Source organism: Eptesicus fuscus, chromosome 21, assembly GCF_027574615.1.
Source record: "Eptesicus fuscus isolate TK198812 chromosome 21, DD_ASM_mEF_20220401, whole genome shotgun sequence".
In the NCBI taxonomy this organism is placed as follows: Eukaryota; Metazoa; Chordata; class Mammalia; order Chiroptera; family Vespertilionidae; genus Eptesicus; species Eptesicus fuscus.
Genome location: NC_072493.1, coordinates 37,458,081 through 37,478,064, shown reverse-complemented (window position 1 = coordinate 37,478,064; position 19,984 = coordinate 37,458,081). Strand labels below are relative to the sequence as shown.

Sequence of the window (19,984 nt, the reverse complement as noted above, 5' to 3'; positions counted from 1 at the left end):
AGAGAAAGGGAGGGACCCTGTTTATAAACACTAGTGAACTCCAGGAATAATTTCCAAATCAGAGTGAAGAAGCACGCAGAGGGCTTCATTTTTTATAACCTTCTGGGGTCTTTGTCTTGCAGATATGGTTCCGCCCCCTTTTGTGGGCTTACAGGAAGGCCCCCAGGTGTTGGGGGTCCCCAGGCCATAGCCGATTATCTGTCCTGGGGCCAGTGATAACGACCCCCCCGCTGCCCTCAGGGCAGTGCATTGTTCACAGTTTTTATGGCCTGACATGCCTTGCAAGACCAGTTTCCTCCTCAGCCTGAATGGTATAGCTCAGTTGGTTGGGCGATATCCAGTGCACCAAGAGATTGCTGGTCCGATTTCCCTGTCAGAGCTCATGCCTGGGGTCGTAGGCTCGATCCCCAATAGGGGGCATGCAGGGGACAGCCACTTGCACTTGATGTTTCTCTCTCTCTCCGTCTTCCTTCCTCTTTCTATAAAATCAATAAAAATATAAAAAGGAAAAGACGCAATATCATCAATGAACAATAAAGCAAAGCACAATAAAACAAGATATGTTTGTATTCATTTTTTTTGTTTACTAGAGGCCCAGTGCAGGGGATTCATGCACTGGTGGGGGGCGTGGCCTGCGGGGATCTGCCCACTGTGGGAGCACTGCTCATCCTAGTCAGCTGAGACATGGGAGTGCACTGACCACCAAGTGGAAGCTCCTGTGTTGAGCGTCTGCCCCCTGTTGGTCAGTGCACATCATAGCGACTGGTCGACCGTCATTCTGGGCTTTTATTATATAGAATAGTCCAGAAGCCAGGACCAAGAGGGCAAAGATTTTTGCTTGTTTTGTACCTTGCTATGTCCCCAGTGCCTAGAAAAGCACATGATAGGTGCTTAATAGAAATTTGAAAAGAATTTCTCCATAAGAAATTTCTCTTGTGTATAGATTCTCATTCTGTACCAGGCCATCTGTTTTCTCTCTTTCTTTCTCTCTGTCTTTCTCTCTCTCTTAAATATGTTTTTATTTATTTTAATTCTCACTCATATTTTTCCATTGATTTTTAGAGAGAGTAGAAGAGAGAGGGAAAGACAGAGAGAAATATCAATGTGAGAGAGACACATTGATTGATTGCCTCCTGCACAAGCCCCAACCAGGGCCCTGGCCAGGGATGTATGTGCTCTTGACCAGAATCAAACCTGGGACCCGTTGGTCCACAAGCCAATGCTCTATCCACTGAGCCAAACCAGCTAGGGCTGTTTTTATTGATTTTAGAAAGAAAGGAGGGGAAAGGGAGAGAGAGAGAAACATGGATAAGCTGCCTCCTGCACACCCCCTAATGGGGATTGAGACCAAAACCTGAGCATGTATCCTGACCAAATTGAACCAGTGACCTTTTGGTCATTTGAATGGCGCTCAACTAACTGAGCCACGCTGGCCAGGGCAGGGCCCTCTGCTCTTTATGGACACTATTTCACTGCATCTCTCTCTCTCTCACTAACACTGAGCAAGAGGTGCTGACACAGCCCCATTTTACAGATGGGGACCCTGAGGCTCAGAGATCTGCCAGCCTTTGTTTATATGACCTCGTGCATGTGGCAGCAGGCTTGGCACCACCCGCCACAACCATGTGAATTAGTTATTGTCATAGGTACTTTTACATATGTTTACCTTCAGGAGTGAACTGTCACCCAGCTCCTGAGTCAGACCCTTATGTCTGAAAGGGGACAGGAGATGGTTTGTCTTGAAATTGAGTCACCTGTGGGAGGGGCATTGGGCCCAGGCCCAGGAATCTAAAATGAGTCATCTCTTCACGGACCAATGACAAGTCAGAGCAGAGACCCCATCACACATCATCCAGAAAGGGTCAAGGCTCTTCTGAGGTCACAGCACAGGGACAGAGACAGGAATATCTGATTCCCGACAAAAGGGTTAGACAGGGGCAGGGGTTCTCTGGGGAAGCGTCATATGTCCTCCCAGCAGTGGAAGAGAGGACCCAGCCAGCTGCTTCTATTCCAGACTGTGAGAAGAGGGGTGAGTCAGCGCGTTGTGCGGGGAGCAGGCTTTAAGCCGGCCTACACACCCTCACCCAAGACACACACACACCCAGATGGGATGGGAGCTGGTTTTCTGGAATGCCAAGTCTCCTGACTCAGCACTGGGAATTTTGGCTGAGTGCGTTCTGGGAAATGTCAGGCCTACGGGAAACAGAGGGGTCTCACTCAGGCCATCCTGCAGGTGGGCGGGGAGCAGAGAGAGCCGGGAATACGAGGGAACAGGGGCCAGTGTGCAAGGAGCTGAGTGTGAGGGGTTTATGTACAGGGGTGAGAACTGAGGGAGACAATTGCCAAGTAAAGAGGGGGTTTACATGTGCAAGGGAGGAGGCTGGGGGCCAGGGTGTGAATGCTTGAAGCAGAGGGTGGATGTGCAAAGTGGATGGGCTCCATGTATGTACATGGGAAATGTTTGCGGGGAAGACGTGTGTTCAAAGGAGAGATGTTGAACATGCTGGAGGTAGAAATGAGATTCGCCAGATGTTCGCGCAGAGGAGAGGTGTGACGTTTGTTAGGGAGAGGGATGTTTGCAAAGCAGCCGGGGTACGGAAAGGAAGGTCCGCCGCACACCAGGCACCTTGAGATGCGTGGAAGTGCGTAAAAGCGCACGTGTGTGCTCCCCACTTGGCCCCGGTAATCTCCCAACGTCTCCGCCCCGGCCCCGCCCCTACGCATAGCGAGGAGTTCTTTGTGCCAATCAGCGAACTGCTGCTCCGCCATTGGTTAGCTGGCCGGAGAGGGCGGGCGTGTGGAGGCTCCCGGAAGTGCTAGAGGCCCCCGCGCATTACTGACCCGGAGCCCCGAGCTGTGGGTGCTTAGCAACAGGGGGAGGTGCCCAATAACGGGGTGGTGGGTACTCGGGAGGTGGGGGGGAGGGGGGATTGTGGGTGCCTAGCAACAGAGGTGAAGGCGGTGCCTGGCGACGAGGGGGGCTCAGAGAAGGGGAGAGGCAGCCTGGAGGATCTGTGGGTGTCTAGCTAGGAGAGCGGACCCTAGCAACGGCGGGGAAGTGGGACAGGGAAAGTGAGCCTTGGTAGGAAAGCAGGAACAGCTGTGGGTGCCTAGCAACCAGAGGGAACCCGGAGAAACTGGAGGGGCCTCTATCAGGGGAGGACGTCCGCTGGGTGGGAGTCTTAGGGCAGACACGAGGACTGGGAGGGCTTGGGGTAGGTGGAGCTAAGCAAGAGGTCGGCCCCACAACTCCTGCCCCAATAATTCCTCTTCTTCTCCCCCAGGCGATGTGGCTGGAAGTGGGGGGCCTCCTGCGGGGGACCTGTGGACAGCTGGGCCGGACTGTTGGTCGGCCTTATGGGGCCCTGGGGTCTGGGCCCCACTGGTGGGTAAGATACTGGGGAGGGGTCTCCAAGGTGAAGAGCCCCAGGGAATCGTCAGTAAGTAAAGGGAGAGGGAGGAATCCAAAGGGCCAGGCAGACCCCACGTCTTCCACTCCTTACCAGTGTCCACATCTCTTGCAGGGGCCACGTACGGGTTCTTGGGCCCAAAAGCTTCATCAGGGTGGGTCTGGCCGAGGCCTGAGTGAGGAGGATATTTGCAAGGCCCGGGAGGCCCGGCTCAGGAAGACACCTCGGCCCCAGGTATCATTGCCTCCCACCTTACCAACAACACCCCATTCAGGCAGCTGGCGCCCCCCCCCCCCCCCCCCCGAGCTTGGGGAGTAGTGTGGTGGCAGGTTGTTTGGACTTCCTGGGCACTGGACCCACCTTCCCACCCTCAGACCTTCTCCCCATTTTCCAGCTGAGTGACCGCTCTCGAGAACGCAAGGTGCCTGCCTCCCGCATCAGCCGCTTGGCTAACTTTGGGGGTAGGTGTGACTGTGGGAGATTGTGACTCTGCTCAGAGGAAGCAGCACTTACAGAATTGAGTAAGGGAGAGGGCGAATCAGAGACAGAGAGGAGGGAGAGATGAAAAGAGGACGAAAGTAAAGGCCTGCAAAACCAAGAGAAGTAGAAGGGTAAGGGAATATTTATTGAGGACTCGGTGCAAGGCCCCATGCGTGTGATATCTGCACCGAGCTGATGATTGCGTATTTCCATTCTATAGATGAGGACATGGAGGCTACAGGAGGTGAAGTGACTTGACCTCAGGTTAGCAGCAGAATTGTTCAAGCTTCAGGGCACAGTCTGCATGAAATAATTAAAAAGGATAGAATGGAAAATAGGAGTTCACCTTTAGTAAAGGAAAATATTTTTTCATGAAACACTATAGGTATATTGGTACCTACCGGTTATAATGCAGATATCCTCCTCCTGGTTCAAGCTTTAAAGACAAAAATTCACAGTATAAAGAGGATGTTGAGTGCAGTGGTTAGAGCTTTGGCACTGTGCTGCCACGGGGCTCAAGGGGGTGATTCTGCTACATCCTCACTTTGTGACTTTGGATGAGTTACTTAACTTCTCTGAGCCTTGATTTCCTTTTCTGTAAAATGGAAGTTTTGCTACAAAACTTATTACTTGAAGGTGTGGGGACAAAGTGAATTAAAGCATATAACCCACTAGGAATGGTTCCTGCCGTGTAGAGAGTGCTCAGATAATGCCAGCTTTGGTTATTTGGTTATGGTGATAGTGAAAGAGGCAGAGAGACTCAAGCTATCTTTAGGAGCAAGGAGACAAGAGGAAATCAGTTGTCCAGAACATCAAAAGGAGGAACAGAGAGAAAGAGGCCTAGGTAGATAGGTCAAGTGTAGGGGAGGGGGAAGATGAAGAAATAGCTGACTTAGGAAAGGTGAACATGAAGAAGAGGTGTGGACAGAGAAACAGGGATCCTAGGAAGTCACAGAGAGACTTGGGGGGACCATTTTGGAGTCTTCTTACCCTTGGCTGTACACGGGAATCATCTGGGATGCTTAAGAAGAAGATAAATCCTGAGGCCTCATCTCAGGCCAGTTCAGTCAGAACCTCGGCGGTGGGACCTGGGCATTGTACTTACAAAAGCTCCTTACTCGACTCAAATGTGCGGCGAGGGGTGAAAACTGCTGACACAGGAGACAGACCTGTAGAGGGGAACAGAGGAAGAGCTGGCCTCGCCTTGAAGGGAAACGCAAGCAGTGACTGAGCTAAAGACAGAGAGTTGGGTACAAAGATCTGGGAGACACGTGTGCTCTCGAGAGAGACAGAGGAGAGAGGGTGGGGGAGGCCCCGGGCAAGAGGGCATTCCGGCTCTTCTCACTCCTCAGGACTGGCTGTGGGCTTGGGGCTGGGAGCGCTGGCTGAGATGGTCAAGAAGTCCCTGCCAGGAGGATACCTGCCGTCAGGTGAGTTAGCCACACCGCCTGGGTTCTGGGTTCGGGCCCTGGCCTGGCTGTGTGCCCGGGGACAAGAGGCTTCACCTCTCAGAGCCTGTTTCCTCCTGTGGACAGTGGAGGGGATGATAATATACCCACTTCCCAGGGTCCCTCTAAAGTGCTCAGAACAGGGTGGAGCCACTGTCAGGGTCCTGATGGATTGAAATGGATCAGGAGGAAAAAAAAAAATTTAAGCCATCCAGAGCTGAGTTCTTCACCCTGAGCAGGAGAAGGCTGAAAACAGGCATGCTAGTGGGAGTCTGTGTCCAACAGAGATGGGACAGGGTGTATGGAGATCAGCTTCTGTAGGTAGGATTCCCCAACAAGTCTCTCACATGCTTGTTTTTCTCTCTGTTTCTCTTCCTCCCCATCCCTTCCTCCTTCTATTCTCTCTAAAAAATCAATGGAAAAAATATCCTCGGGTGAGGATTAACAATAATAATAATAATAATAATAATAAACCCTAGAACAGCATTTCTCAAGCTTTTCAGTTTCAGGATCCCTATATACCTTTAAAACTAAGGAATGGATTTTTTAAAATGTGGTATATCGCCCTGGCCAGTTTGGCTCAGTGGATAGACCGTCGGCCTGCAGACTGAAGGGTCCAGGGTTCAGTTCCTGTCAAGGGCACATGCCTGGGTTGTGGGCTCCATCCCCAGTAGGGGGCGTGCGGGAGGCAGCCAATCAATGATTCTCATTGATGTTTCTATCTCTAGCTCTTCCCCTCCCTTCCTCTCTGAAATGAATAAAAATATATTTTTTAAAAATGAAATAAAAATGTGGTATATCCATTCAGCCATTAAAAAGGAATGAAGTGCTGATCCCTGCTACAGTGTATCCTAAGTGAAAGAAGCCAGGCACAAAAGGCCACTTATTGTATGATTCCATTGACATGAAATGCCCAGAATAGGGAAATCTGTGGAGACAGCAAGTAGATTAGTGGCTTCCAGGATTGGGCATGACTGCTAATAATAGGGAAGGGGTTTCTTTTTTGGGGGATGAAAATGTTCTGGAATTGGTTGTAGTGATAGTTGCACAACTCTCAATATTCTAAAAGCCATTGAGTTATGTACCTTACGTGGGTGAATTATATGGTATGAGAATTACCTCTCAATAAAGCTGTTTAAAAATAGAATGAGGATTGACTTGGAGTGGTGAACACACAATACAAATATATAGATGATGTATTATAGAATTGTATCCCTGAAACCTATATAATTTTATTAACCAATGTCGCCTCAATAAATTCAATAAAAAGTAGAATGAGGACCCCAAAGAGCTTGTTTATGTGGGTTATATTTATGGATATTCACTGTATTGGGGATTTTTTTTTAAAAAAATGTGTTTTTATTGATTTTAGAGGGAGAGAGAGGAAGGGGGAGGGGAGAGAGAGAGAAAATCAATGTGAGAGAAATATCAACATCATTCGGTTGCCTCCCACATGCACTCCTACTGGGGACCAAACCCACTACCTGACCGGGAATTAAACCAGCGACCTTTGAGTGCAGGGGACGATGCTCTGCCAACTGAACCACACTGGCTAGGGCTCACTGTGTTAGAGAACAAAACTGAGAAATTTTAAAACAAGAACACACATATTTCATCAGCCATCAGAGCAGTGGTATCATCATGGGTCATGGAGCTTCTGGAATACTCCACAGAACGTTTGAGGGAGAATGAGAGTAAAAAGGGGCAAAAAACTTTAATATTATTATGATAGCATTTTTGATCCCACAGACCCTCTGACGGGTCTCTCCAGAAGCTTCTCCAGTGCCCCACCCTGGGCACTTCCTCATCAAGGGTAACCACTGTTTTGGCTACTAACCCCAAACTTACTTTTTGCTAGTTTTTTGCTCTTTACACCAATGTAATGAGTGTATTCTCGTAGGCATCTGGTTCTTTGAATCCATGCATTGTTTGGGAAAGGCATCCATTCTGCTGTGAGTGGATGTAGATGGTTTATTCCTTGTTATAGTAGTCATTCATTGACTCTTCTACAATTCCTTTGCTCATTGTATTGATGGTCATTTGGGATGTTTCCAGTTTGGGACTTCTATGAGCTTTGTTTCAATGACACCTTTTGAAATATATGTCAGTGGACACATTGATGCATCTCTCTTGGGCATGCGTAGGAGAGAAATGGCATCCAGTACAGGCATGTGCTTGACTAGAAACTTCCCCACTGTTTTCCCGTGGGCTTGTACCGTGGCACTGTCGTCAGTCATCAGCAGTGTTGGCGGTCAGGCTGCTCCACATCGTTGCCAACACTTGATGTCTTTTTCATTTTAGCCATTTTGGTGGGTGTGTAGTGGTGTTATATTGATTATTTTTGTGGTTGTAATACCAATAATTATTCTCTCTACCCCAGAAGGCAGCTCCCAGCCCGGCTCCAGCCCTTTCTTGTCGGAGGCCAATGCTGAGCGGATTGTTCAGACCTTGTGTACAGTTCGGGGGGCCGCCCTCAAGATTGGCCAACTGCTCAGCATCCAGGGTACAGCATGACCCTTGACCCCTGATCTCACTTCTACCCTACCCCCTCACCAACAATCCCGGACTTCAGGTACTCCCACAGGGGCCCCCCTCACCTCCTCCCTCACTGCTTCCCTTATTTCTTGTCTCCCTGTCTCCCAAGACAACAGCTTCATCAGCCCCCAGCTTCAGCACATCTTCGAGCGGGTCCGCCAGAGCGCTGACTTCATGCCCCGCTGGCAGATGCTGGTGAGTGCCCAGTGGGAGAGGGCTGACCAGGGAGGTGGGCTCCACCTGCCTGTCTCTCCTGACTTTACTGCTCTACTCCCTGTCAGACTCTGGGCCTCGGTTTCCCCATCTGTAAAATGGATCACCAGAGCACACTCCTCATAGGATTGTTATGATGATTAAATAAGGGTGATGCAGAGCACTTAGTCCAGTCCCTGGCAGGCTCAGTGAGCTGTTAAAGTGGCAGTGAGCACAGTGGTTAGGGGTAAGGCTTCTTGAATTCAAACCCTGGCTCTGCCACTTCCTGCCTGTGTGATCACAGATCTGCAGCCTGACCTCTCTGTGCCTTAGTGTCCTCATCTGTGAAATGGCGATAGTGATAGCCGCCCCACATCATAGTGTTACATAAATTAGTATACAGAAAGCACTTAGAAGGGTTTGCATGAGTGACATGCAAGTTTTAGCTGTTATTATTAACTGTGTTTTTAAGTTAGAGGAGAGTGTGTCTGTCCATCGGTAGGCATAGCGCTTGGCACTAAGTGCCCAAGACAGGAGCTGTTCTTCCAATCACTGTGTAAGGGTATGGAATCCAGAATCCAGCCCCCTGTCTTCTGATCTTTGTTCTGCTCACTCACCATGTGACCCTGGGCAATTATTGCTGTGTTCTGAGCCACTCTGAGCAGCACCCAGCCCACAGGAAGCCCTTACATTTTAATTCTTATCTATCTCATTAACTTTGAGTTAGCACCAGCTGGGCTGGGCCTCCCTGTCTGCCAGTGCCTGGTTCACCTTGGCTGAGAGACTTCTCTCTGAGCCTCAGTTTCCTCATCTGTAAAGTGGGGTAGCAGCCAAGAGCTTAGCCCAGGGCCCAGCATGTGGTAAGAGTTGGAGTTATTAACTTGTAAAGTGCTTGACACAGGGAATGAACTCAGTTGCCCATCATCATGGTGATGCTTGTTACCACTGCTCTCCCTAGAGAGTTCTCGAAGAGGAGCTCGGAAGGGACTGGCAGGCCAAGGTGGCCTCTTTGGAGGAGGTACCCTTTGCTGCCGCCTCAATTGGGCAGGTGCACCAGGGAATGCTGAGGGATGGGACAGAGGTGGCCGTGAAGATCCAGGTGAGAGGGGGGATGGACAGGTGGCGGTGGGCACCCTGCTGTCCCAGAAGAATGACTCCTCTCCCCCCACCCCTCCCCTCACAGTACCCAGGCGTTGCCCAGAGCATCCAGAGTGATGTCCAGAACCTGCTGGCGGTGCTGAAGATGAGCGTGGCTCTGCCCGAGGGTGAGGTGCCCATGTAGGACTGGTACCCTGAAGAGAAGAAGTGGGGCTGAATGGAGGGAGAGCCCAGAGAGTACCAGCTGGGGCAGGGTGTGCCTGTGTGTGAGGGGTGTGAGTGTGTGTTTGAGACAGGAAGAAGGGATGCCAAGGCAGGGAGAGTGTAGAGTACAAGCGTGTAAGAAAAGGAGACTTAGAGATTCTGACAGAGACACTGTGAGTCCGAAGGCCAGACCAAAATCCAGAAACAGACACACCGAAGGTACGCGGAGAGGGACTGTCGGTCTGAAAAAGAGCCACAGAAGCAGGAAGAGAGTATAAATGGGGCCTCATGTTGTGTTAAAGAGCCTAAAGAAGGTGGATCAGTGTGTGTGTGTGTGTGTGTGTGTGTGTGTGTGTGTGTAGAGAGAGAGAGAGAGAGAGAGAGAGGCAGAGGCAGAGCAAGATTCAGAGAGTACAAAAAAGGTGGAATAGGTGGCATGCGTGACTATGAAAAAATACTCAGGACTGGTGTGCATGCCTGTGAAAGAGACCCCAGGAGAGAGACTTCAGAAGAGCCCGCAGTTATACGAGGACTGAGGGAGGTGTGTGGACAGACACTGGGGTAAAAGGCTTGGAGCAGAAGCCATGAGGGACAAGTGAGAGACAGGATTGGCAAGAGGAGACATTCATGAGGGGCTGGGCGGTGGGTGGACAGCCTGGGACCTGCCTTGGCTGACACGGCTGCTCCCCTCAGGCCTGTTTGCGGAGCAGAGCCTGCAGGCCTTGCAGCGGGAGCTGGCTTGGGAGTGTGACTACCGTCGGGAAGCAGCTTGTGCCCAGAACTTCAGGTGAGCACAAGACTTTGGGTGGCTGGCAGCGCCCCCCCGCCGCCCCCCCCAGGACCCCTTCCTTCCAGCTCCCCTCCTTCCCTCCCTCCCAGGCTGAGTGGAAGTGGAGCCCTGAAATGAAGCTGGCAAAGTCTTTTTCTCTTCATTCGTTTGTTCATCCATTCATCCGTTCACTCATTACTTCACTGATCCGCTGTGTTCTCTGTGAGCTTGGGCATGTCGCTTCCTCTCTCTAAGTATCAGTTTTCTCATCTGTGGAATGGGTTGGGTAACCTCTTCAGTCCAGTGAGGGAGATGATCTTGTCAGTAGACACTTGGACACAGAATGAGTTACACCTGCTGCACTGACAAAGCTAGAGCAATCTGACAGTGTCAGGAGCTGGAGAGGACAGGGCTCCAGGGCATTTCTTCTCCACCAGGGCAGGAGGAGATTTGAGATAAGCCTTTTGGAGACCAGTTTGGCATCATATAATAAGGCTGGATATTCACATACATCCCAATAGTTGCCCTCCTGGCTAATTGCTCTAGGGTCACTAATGCCAGTATACACCATCAGACTTTTCTAGAAAGCTCAGAGTAGTAATAGCTCCACATTGGAAACAACCCAAACCTTTGAAATTCATCCAGTGGGGTGGATAAATAAATTATGTGATATTCATCGGTGGAATATCATACAGCAATGAAAACGAATGAATCACAGCTACTGGGAACAGTGTTGTCTCTTAGAAGCATTGTGATCTGCAGCAAATACCTCAGTGAGATCCTTCATAGGTTAGCCCATGTGCTGCGCCAGCACGGCCGAGGGTGAACCTGAGGAGGGGCGGTGAAGGATTGAAGAAGAGACAGACAAGAGAATACAGCTGGGGCTAGGTGGATCTCCCATGCCTGGATGAGGACATAAAAGACCCAGCCTGCAAGCCGATGCTTTATTTTATAGTCTGGTTAAAACAAGGGTAGATTAACATGTATATAAATGTTCTTGTTTTGGCAACACTTGCTACACCTCCCACAGCCCATTAGCTACTTAGGAAGGAATTAGGGAGGGCTACAAGGTCAGGCTTAGTTATGCTAGGACTTGTTTGTGGCCCTGCCACAGGTCAGGCAAGGCTTGACCCTAGAGCTGCTCCCTACAAGCCCACACATTTATTGAGCCAAGCTCTATAAATACAGAGTGAGAGAAAAGGCGGTGGAAGGCAGTGGTTAGGGGCATGGGCCTGGAAAGACCGATGTGGGATCCAGCCCCAGGTCAGCCCTTAGGCTGGTGCCCTGACTCTGCACAGTGGCCTTGGGAGAGTATCCTCACAGGAAAATGAAAAGGGAACTGTGCTGATTAAATGCTCAGCACAGGGCCTAGCCCACCAGGAGTGGTTCAAACATCAGAGATTTTATAAACAAGGACAAAAATATAAGCCTGAAGCAGGACCCGGAGGAGGGGGGTGTGAGGTGTAGACTGGGCCAGAGCGCTCCTTGTGGGATCTGGGGAGAGCCCTCTCCCACAGGATTTCTTAGTGCCCTTAGAATAAAACCTACATCGCCCTAACCGGTTTGGCTCAGTGGATAGAGCGTTGGCCTGCCGACTCAAGGGTCCCAGGTTCGATTCCGGTCAAGGGCATGTACCTTGGCTGCAGGCACATCCCCAGTGGGGGGTGTGCAGGAGGCAGCTGATTGATGTTTCTCTCTCATAGATGTTTCTAGCTCTCTATCCTTCTCCCTTCCTCTCTGTAAAAATCAATATATTAGAATAAAACCTACATCATTTCCTCTGGCCCCTCCTCATCTCCCTGCTCCCCAACTTACTCTACACCAGCCATACCGCAGGTCCCCAACCAGAGGCCTCACTCATTGACCCTTATCTCAATCAACGGGTCTATTTGTTCGAGTGTGGTCTCTGGTGTATGTCAGGGGCAGGCCTGGAGTTCATCCACTGCTCTGTCCCCAGCATGGCCCAGCACAGGGACAGACACTGAGGACTCTTTCCCTTAATTAACCAGTGTTCCCAGTAATGACTTCAAGGAGAAGCGATGAGTATCACTGTAGACTCGAAGATTTGAATATCAGTGACTGATGTTTTTTTTTTTGATGAATTAATAAGTTGATGAAAAAAATAATGTTCATGGAGCTTAACACATTAAACTCATCATGAGGCAACTGCATATCACAGAAGTATTTCTGGTAGGGAAGTGGTAACTGGGTCTGTAGCAGCCAGCTTAGGGGCAGGCACAGAGTAGGCCCTACGGAGATGTTTGTTGAATGAATTAATGAATAAAATGAATGAATGAATGTCAGTCCAGCCAGGTGTTGGCCATCACTCAGGGTACAGAGGCAAGAGGAGAGCAGGAGGGAAGGTGAGACATAGATTGTGCATGGAGGACTTCTCAGAGGAGGAGGAGTCCTTGAGCTGGGCCACAGGGGCCTGAAGCCAAGTCCCATCCCCACCCCTCCCTTCTGCCCCAGGCAGCTATTGGCAGATGACCCGTTCTTCCGGGTGCCGGCAGTGATTAAGGATCTCTGCACTACACGGGTGCTGGGCATGGAGCTGGCTGAAGGGGTCCCCCTGGACCAGTGCCAGAGCCTGAGCCAGGACATCCGAAACCAGGTACATGGTCTCGTAGGACAGCAGGGAGGGTGCTGCCACAGGCAGGGCCAGCAGGGCTGGCCAGACCCATAGTCCCTCTCCAGGCCATAGAGGGCTTGACAGGGGCCCACGACTCCGAGGTGTCTGTTACTCCTTCTCTCCACCCCAGATCTGCTTCCAGCTCCTGAGGCTGTGTCTGCGGGAGCTGTTTGAGTTTCGATTCATGCAAACGGACCCCAACTGGGCCAACTTCCTATATGATGCCTCCAGCCACCAGGTTGGTTTCCTGTGATGTGTGACAGGGTACATTAACTGCTGTGGGAATATTTTCCAATATTTCAGTAGCTTATCATAATAGTAGTTTATTACCCAGGTGACAGGCTGGGGTAGTTCTCCTCCAGGTGGTGATTTGGAGACCCAGGCGCCTTCCCTTTTGTGATTGCGCCATCCCAGGAAAGGGAAAGAGATTGAGAGTATAATCCCCTGCTCACTGCTTTGAGCAGAAGTGACACATCATTCCTTTTACCATTCTGTTGATAGCTGTTCACACAACCTGTCTAGGTGCAAAGGATGCTGGGAAAAACAGTCACTGGCTAGGCAGTGGCTTCCTAGTGGCAATGTGACAGTATAGAAGAGGGAACACAACTTACAGAAGGCAGTTAGTCATCTTTACCGCACCTCTCACTCATTTGGAACACACCAAGCAGCCGCTGCCTCTTGACAACAATGCCAAGACAATCCTGATCCTCACCTTCTCAGAGTTCCTGGCCCAATGGCGGGACCTGTCACCAGCGGTGACCTAGAGTACTTAGTACCATGATGGAGAAACACAAGCCAGGGTTGTCAGTGGTGGGGGAGGTACAGGGGGTTGTGGGAAGCCAGGGAAAGTGGCTGACCTGTCTGGGTATGTAGAGTTGTAGAGTCAAGGAAATATTATATATATATATATATATATTTATATATATATATATATTTTAAAATTATTTTTATTGAATTTAGAGAGGAAGGGAGAGGGATAGAGAGATAGAAACACCCATGATCATAATGAGAGAGAATCACTGATCCGCTGCCTCCTGTATCAAGCCCGCAACCCGGGTATGTACCCTGACTGGGAATTGAACCATGACCTCTTGGTTCATAGGTCAGTGCTCAACCACTGAGCCACACCAGCTGGGCAAGGAAGTCTTCTTGAAGAAAGTGTCATTAAAGCTGAAACCTGAAAGATGAGGAGAGGACAATCATCTAAAGGGCAAGGAAAAGCGTTCCTGGCAGAGCACAGTGTGTCCAAAGGCCTGGGGATGAGAGTTTGGATGGAAAGACTCTCAGCATGCGTGGTTGCCAAGTGGCTTTCCAACGTGGTCTGTCCCCATTTTGTCTCAAGAGGGATCTTTCTCAAACACAAATCTGGCCACACTGTCCCTTCCAGAGTGCCCCAGCGCCCTCAGGATTAAGTCTTAAGTCCTTCGCCAAATGTGAAGTGGCCCCCTGAGTCTCCAGCTTCAGTCCCTTGCCACTGCCTTACCCCCAAGTACACTCTGCACCCCTCCTAGGCTGGTACCCCAAGGAGGGGTTTTCTGACCTGGTAGGTAATACATGTCCTGCGTCCTGATGTCAATTTATTGGGTCTCAACTGCATATTTAAAAAAAATATATTTTATTGATTTTTTACAGAGAGGAAGGGAGAGAGATAGAGAGTTAGAAACATCGATGAGAGAGAAACATCGATCAGCCGCCTCCTGCACACCTCCTACTGGGAATGTGCCTGCAACCAAGGTACATGCCCTTGACCGGAATCGAACCTGGGACCTTCCAGTCCGCAGGCCGATGCTCTATCCACTGAGCCAAACCAGTCAGAGCTATTTTATATTTTAAGCATGGTGAGATTTGTGTTCACTTTCCCATATATTTTATTCCCTGTATTTTCTTTCTGTGCCTAAAACATGTTATTATAAAAACCATTAGGGCCCTAACTGGTTTGGCTCAATGGATAGAGCATTGGCCTGTGGACTGAAGGGTCCCGGGTTCGATTCCGGTCAAGGGCACATGCCCAGGTTTCGGGCTGTACAGGAGGCAGCCAATCAATGATTCTCTTTCATCATTGATGTTTCAATCTCTCTCTCCTTCTCTCTCTGAAATCAATAAAAATATATTAAAAAAAAAATAAACCATTAGGAGCAAAAAAAAAAAAAAAAAAAGCCCAGTCCCTCCAGCTTAGTGTGGGGTGGACTGGAATTGTGGAGACAGGAGATTAGGAGCCCAGGGACACAGTGGGCGGGGACTCTGGCAGGAGGAGACAGGGTGTAGGGAGGAAGGGTGACCCTGGCCACCCCAAATAGACAATGAGGAGCATTGCTGGACTCCCAGCATCCCTTTCACCATCCTTGTTCCCAGGTGACCCTGCTGGACTTTGGTGCAAGCCGGGAATTTGGGACTGAATTCACAGACAATTACATTGAGGTGAGTGCCCCTAACCCTGGGATCTGAAGGGCCATTTACTGAGGCAAGGGTGAGAAGAAAAAATACAGTATCTCGAATTAGGAAATAAAAAATAGCTTGGCCGGTGTGGCTCAGTGGTTGAGAGTTGACCCATGAACCTGGAGGGCACATGCCCAGGTTACAGGCTCAATCCCCAATAGGGGGCATGCAGGAGGCAGCCAATCGATTCTCATCATTGATGTTTCTATCTCCCTCTCCCTTCCTCTCTGAAACCAATAAGTAAATTAAAAATAAAATAATAATATTAATAGCAGTTAACAAATACCAAGCACTTAATATTATGTCAGGTGTGGTTTGAAGTGTTATACATTTGGTAATTGATTTAAACCATACAGCAACTGCATGGGGTAAGGATATTCTTAGCTTTGTTTTATCGATGAAGTAACTGGGACTCAGAGAGGTTAAGTCACTTGCCCAAGGTCACAGCAGTCCTGGGATTCAAACTCAGGATGACTGGGTCCACAGCTCATGCTCCCCACACTGACTAGCCTTCTCTTAGGACCTAAGAGAAAGGCCCATGATGCTCTTCCTGTCACCATCCCACACCCCGCACTGTCCAGGATCTTGGTGTCCAGCCTTGCCCTCACATAACTTCCTGGCGGCTGCTCCCTGGGGAGCTGCTCTGTCCTCAGAAAGTGCTTCCTCACCTGTTGCCTGTCCCTACCACCAACTGGGGTTAACCCTTTGTACACCATAAGCATCTATAGACGCAATTAAATTCAAAATACCGTGGCTTGTGGGGATGGTTTCCGTTTTGGACACGTGGCAGTTAACTGGGTAATTTGTCTTAGAGGCCACCGAGAACACTATCTCATTCATTAATGGGTGAGATTAGACAGTCAACCTGGGTTTTCTAATCATTTAGTCATCAATTTAAACATTCTTTGATACCATATCTGTGCCCAACCCTATTCTGGGTAATAATGGGGACAATAGTGGCCAATCCAGGACCCCACTTTCAAAGAGTTTACAGTCCAGTGGGGGAACAGACAGTGAGGACCCAGAGTGGTCACGGTTGCGAGGGGGAAGCACAGGGCATTGTGGGAGCTCAGAGGAGCCTGGCCCAGCCTATGGAATCAGGGAAGGCTTCCTGAAGGAGACATCAGAGTTGAGACCTGAGGGAGGAGGAGACCAATCAGGAAGAGGCTGGGAGGGTATTCCAGATGGACATGTACAAAGGCTCAGAGGCGAGAAGAGATGTTCCCATTAAAGCAGCGCTCCTCAGACGTTAGAGTGCGTGTGAAACCCCCGCCCCATGACCTTGTGAAAATGCAGATTCTGGCCTGGAGTGAGACCTAACATGCTGCATTTCTAACACGCTCCTTGGTGATGCCAAAGCTTCTCGTACACGAACCACACTTTGAGAAGTAAGGTCCTAGGGACCAAGAGGAAGTTCATGTTCTACCTGGGTGGGTAGGTAAGGGGCAGAGCAGGAGCCAGGGATGAGATTGGAGCCAAATCATTCTGGGTCTCAGAAGCCATGCTTTGTAGCTTGTACTTTATTTATTTATTTAATATATTTTTTTATTGATTTCAGAGAGGTAGGGAGAGGGAGAGAGAAACATCAATGATGAGAGAGAATCATTGATTGGCTGCCTCCTGCAAGTCCCACACTGGGGATCGAGCCCACAACCTGGGCATGTGCCCTGACTGGGACTCGAACCATGATCTCCTGGTTCATAGGTCGATGCTCAACTATTGAGCCACGCCGCCTGGGCTATCACTTTTACTTTATATGGGTGCCCTGGAGAGTCGTGGGAGGGACTTGAGCAGGAGAGGGGCACAGCCAGAATTAGGAAACACCCTCTGAATAATGAGTGGTCTTTGTTTGTTTTTTTTAATTGACTTTAGAGAAAGGAAGAGTGTGAGAGAGAGAGAAACATTGATCAGTTACCTCCCATACATACCCCGACCCAGGATGGAACCTGCAACCTGAGTATGTGCCCTGACCAGGAATGGAACCTGCCACCTTTTGGTGTAGGGGACAATGCTCCAACCAATTGAGCCACACTGGTCAGGTCACGAGGGGTCTTTAAGCCTGGAGACTGGGAGCCCAGGGAGGCTGTGGGGAGGGGAAGAATAGTGTCTGGGACAAGGCCCAGTGCTCTGGCTTGGGTACTGGGCATAGTGGGGCCACCCTTGAGATGGGAACAGGAAGGAGCAGCTGGTAACCCACCCCTGGCTACCACATATATAGGCCCTTTGGGTTGGGCCCTCTCTGCAGGCCACTTGAGGCACCACAGGGCGGCCTCTCTGGGTAGTTGGGACATCTCATTACCCCGCCCCCAGACTTTTTAGTACGGCCTTCTTGCCACCTCCCCAGCCGTCTCCAGTTTTAAAAAACCCTGTCACACCGGCCCCCAAGGACCATAGGTCTGACAGATGGCCAGGCAGGCTTGGGCAAGGAAGCCAAGACAGAATGGAACTGCCAGTTTAACCCTGTATTCCCCTTCTGCCCAAGAAACTCACTGGTTAAAGGAACGCCCAGGTTCCATTCCTCACCTTTCTATAGCCCAGGGTGAGCCTGTTTTCTCTTCTATGAAGTTGGGATCCTCATGCCCACCTCCTAATAATAATAGTAGTTTATAGTATTTATGGTGCTTCCTACATGTTGGCGTAGTGCTCGGCACTGCACAGCTGTTGGCTCCTCTATCCTCACAACTTCATAAGGAAGCTATTTTCATCATCCCCACTTCACCGATAAGAAAGTGGAGGCCTGAGGCAAAGCAACTTGCCCAGAGTCAGCCAGCAAGGGGCAGAGCTGGGACTGAGCCCAGGCAGGCTGGCTTTCGCCTCTGTCTGCCCACATGCCCTCAAGTCCCACTGCCACGTGCACTCATGGCTGGAGCGGTGCTTAGCTCCACACACTAATGTGCCAAACAAAGGTTCACCGAAGGCCTCCTGGGAGCCGGAGCTCGTACTCCATGGGACTGAACGCATCTGGGATCCCTGCTCCCTCGGGGCTCCAATCCGGTGCAGGAGACAGACATCAATCAGGTGAACGGAGATGGCCCAGTGGCAACCTCCAGTGCCGTTTTGGGTCATGGTCACATCCTTGGCCACATGAATGCTTGGACCCAGGAGCAGCACTTGACATTCATCCTCCTCTGTGCTGTTTCACTGTTCAGTTTCCAGCAGCCTCTGTGTTCCCAGCCAGCTGGGCAGAACCCCTGGCCATCCCGACCCCCCAGGCTCTGGAACAGTTTTGAGACACAGCTGGGCAAGGTGAGGCGGAAGAAGCCTAGGCAGATGAGAAGGGAACTGGCTACCACCTCCTGTCTCTAGTCCCCCCAGCCCCCTCCTTGAACCCTGCTTGGCCTCTGACCCTGCGTTCCACACCTGTCTCCCTAGGTAGTGATGGCTGCAGCCAATGGAGACAGAGACCGGGTCCTACAGAAATCGCAGGACCTCAAGCTCCTCACAGGCTTTGAAACCAAGGTTGGGAGACACTAGAGGAGTAGGGGCTGGTGTCTCTTGGGGGGCCTGGGGGCTGCTTAACTCTCTGGGGGAATTAGGGAGCTGCTGATCTATACTGGGGGACTCTGGGGAGGACTAGGGGAGAATGGGGACCACTTGGCCTGTCCGTGATCCTGGGAAAATGGGCACCACTCACCTATTCTAGAGGGAGGGAGTGGGGGAATGGAGGCTGCTCCTCTGTACTATAGAGTGAAGTCTGCTTGTCTATTGGAGGCTCTGAGGGAGTGAGGGGCCATTTTGGGGGGAGGAGTAAGGGGCTGCTTATTTTCTGGGGGCTCTGGAAGGAGTCTGGGGCTTGTGTTTACACTCCAAACTGGGGAGCTAAGTGCTGCTTGTTGGTTCTTGGTTAAGAGAAGGGCTGTGCCTCTGTTCTCCCCCACCCCTAGGCATTCTCCGATGCCCATGTGGAGGCTGTGATGATCCTGGGAGAGCCCTTTGCCACCCAGGGCCCATATGACTTTGGGGCAGGTGACACTGCCCGCCGTGTGCAGGGCCTCATGCCAGTGCTGCTGCAGCACCGGCTCCGCCCCCCACCTGAGGAGACCTACTCCCTGCACCGTAAGCTGGCAGGGGCTTTCCTGGCCTGTGCCCGCCTCCGTGCCCACATCAACTGCCAGGACCTCTTCCAGGACACCTACCAACGCTACTGGGCCAGTCGCCAGTCTCAGCCACTGCCTGAAGCCTCCTGACCAGAGGGGAGGTCCGGTCAGACCACTCAGACAGCTTCCCTTTGGGGAATCCAGCCAGTAGAGGGCCATCCTCCCGAGATGCCTCCTTCCCACTCTGCTCTAGTCTGGGGACCCCACCCAGACTTCCCAGTCTTGCCTGGCACCCTTCCCTGGGGACTGGGGAACCCTGGGGCTAGGGAACTCCCCATTTTACACTCCCATATCCTGCTCTCCCCACCCCACAGTGGGCATCTGGGAACTCTACTCCGGGGATTTATTTATTTCTGCCAACATTTGAGAGAGCTTCGGGCTCTCTGCAGGCCACAGTGGAGATACAGAATCATTTAGAGGGGAGCTCTTCGCCTATGCCTCAGGTCTCCCCCAGATCAGGCCAATGAGAGGGCAGGGGTGGTGGTTGGTGGAGGCAGCCTCCCTCACCCCTTCACCAGCTGCCTTCTCCCTTGTCCACCCTCTCTGTGTTAGGGAGGGGTTGGGGGTGTTTGAACCTTCAGTCCGAATAAAAGCAACCCTCCCCTTCCCCAGCTCTTTTCTCTGTCCTGGGGCGGAGGGGAAGGAGTCTAGGACAAGAACGGCCTCCAGGTGCAGATGGCCAG

At 50.9% G+C, this 19,984-nt stretch overlaps 1 protein-coding gene across 3 annotated transcripts; it reads left to right on the top strand.

Annotated features, from left to right (window-relative positions):
* The first annotated feature begins 2,827 nt into the window (after positions 1 to 2,827).
* Positions 2,828 to 19,907, top strand: COQ8B (coenzyme Q8B). Of its 3 annotated transcripts, none has more exons than XM_028142659.2 (15): positions 2,828 to 2,880; positions 3,285 to 3,389; positions 3,525 to 3,644; positions 3,805 to 3,871; positions 5,243 to 5,320; positions 7,719 to 7,841; positions 7,983 to 8,068; positions 9,024 to 9,164; positions 9,249 to 9,330; positions 10,061 to 10,154; positions 12,609 to 12,750; positions 12,899 to 13,006; positions 15,121 to 15,186; positions 18,577 to 18,663; positions 19,089 to 19,907. In XM_028142659.2, the coding sequence occupies exons 2-15, from the start codon at positions 3,288 to 3,290 to the stop codon at positions 19,389 to 19,391; spliced, it is 1,599 nt and encodes a 532-aa protein (XP_027998460.2). In that variant the 5' UTR covers positions 2,828 to 2,880; positions 3,285 to 3,287; the 3' UTR covers positions 19,392 to 19,907. The 3 variants fall into 3 exon arrangements, with proteins under 3 accessions (XP_027998460.2, XP_027998458.2, XP_027998455.2); XM_028142657.2 differs by having other exon boundaries at positions 2,830 to 2,860; positions 3,285 to 3,440; XM_028142654.2 differs by having other exon boundaries at positions 2,847 to 2,856; positions 3,285 to 3,440.
* Positions 19,908 to 19,984: the final 77 nt, after the last annotated feature.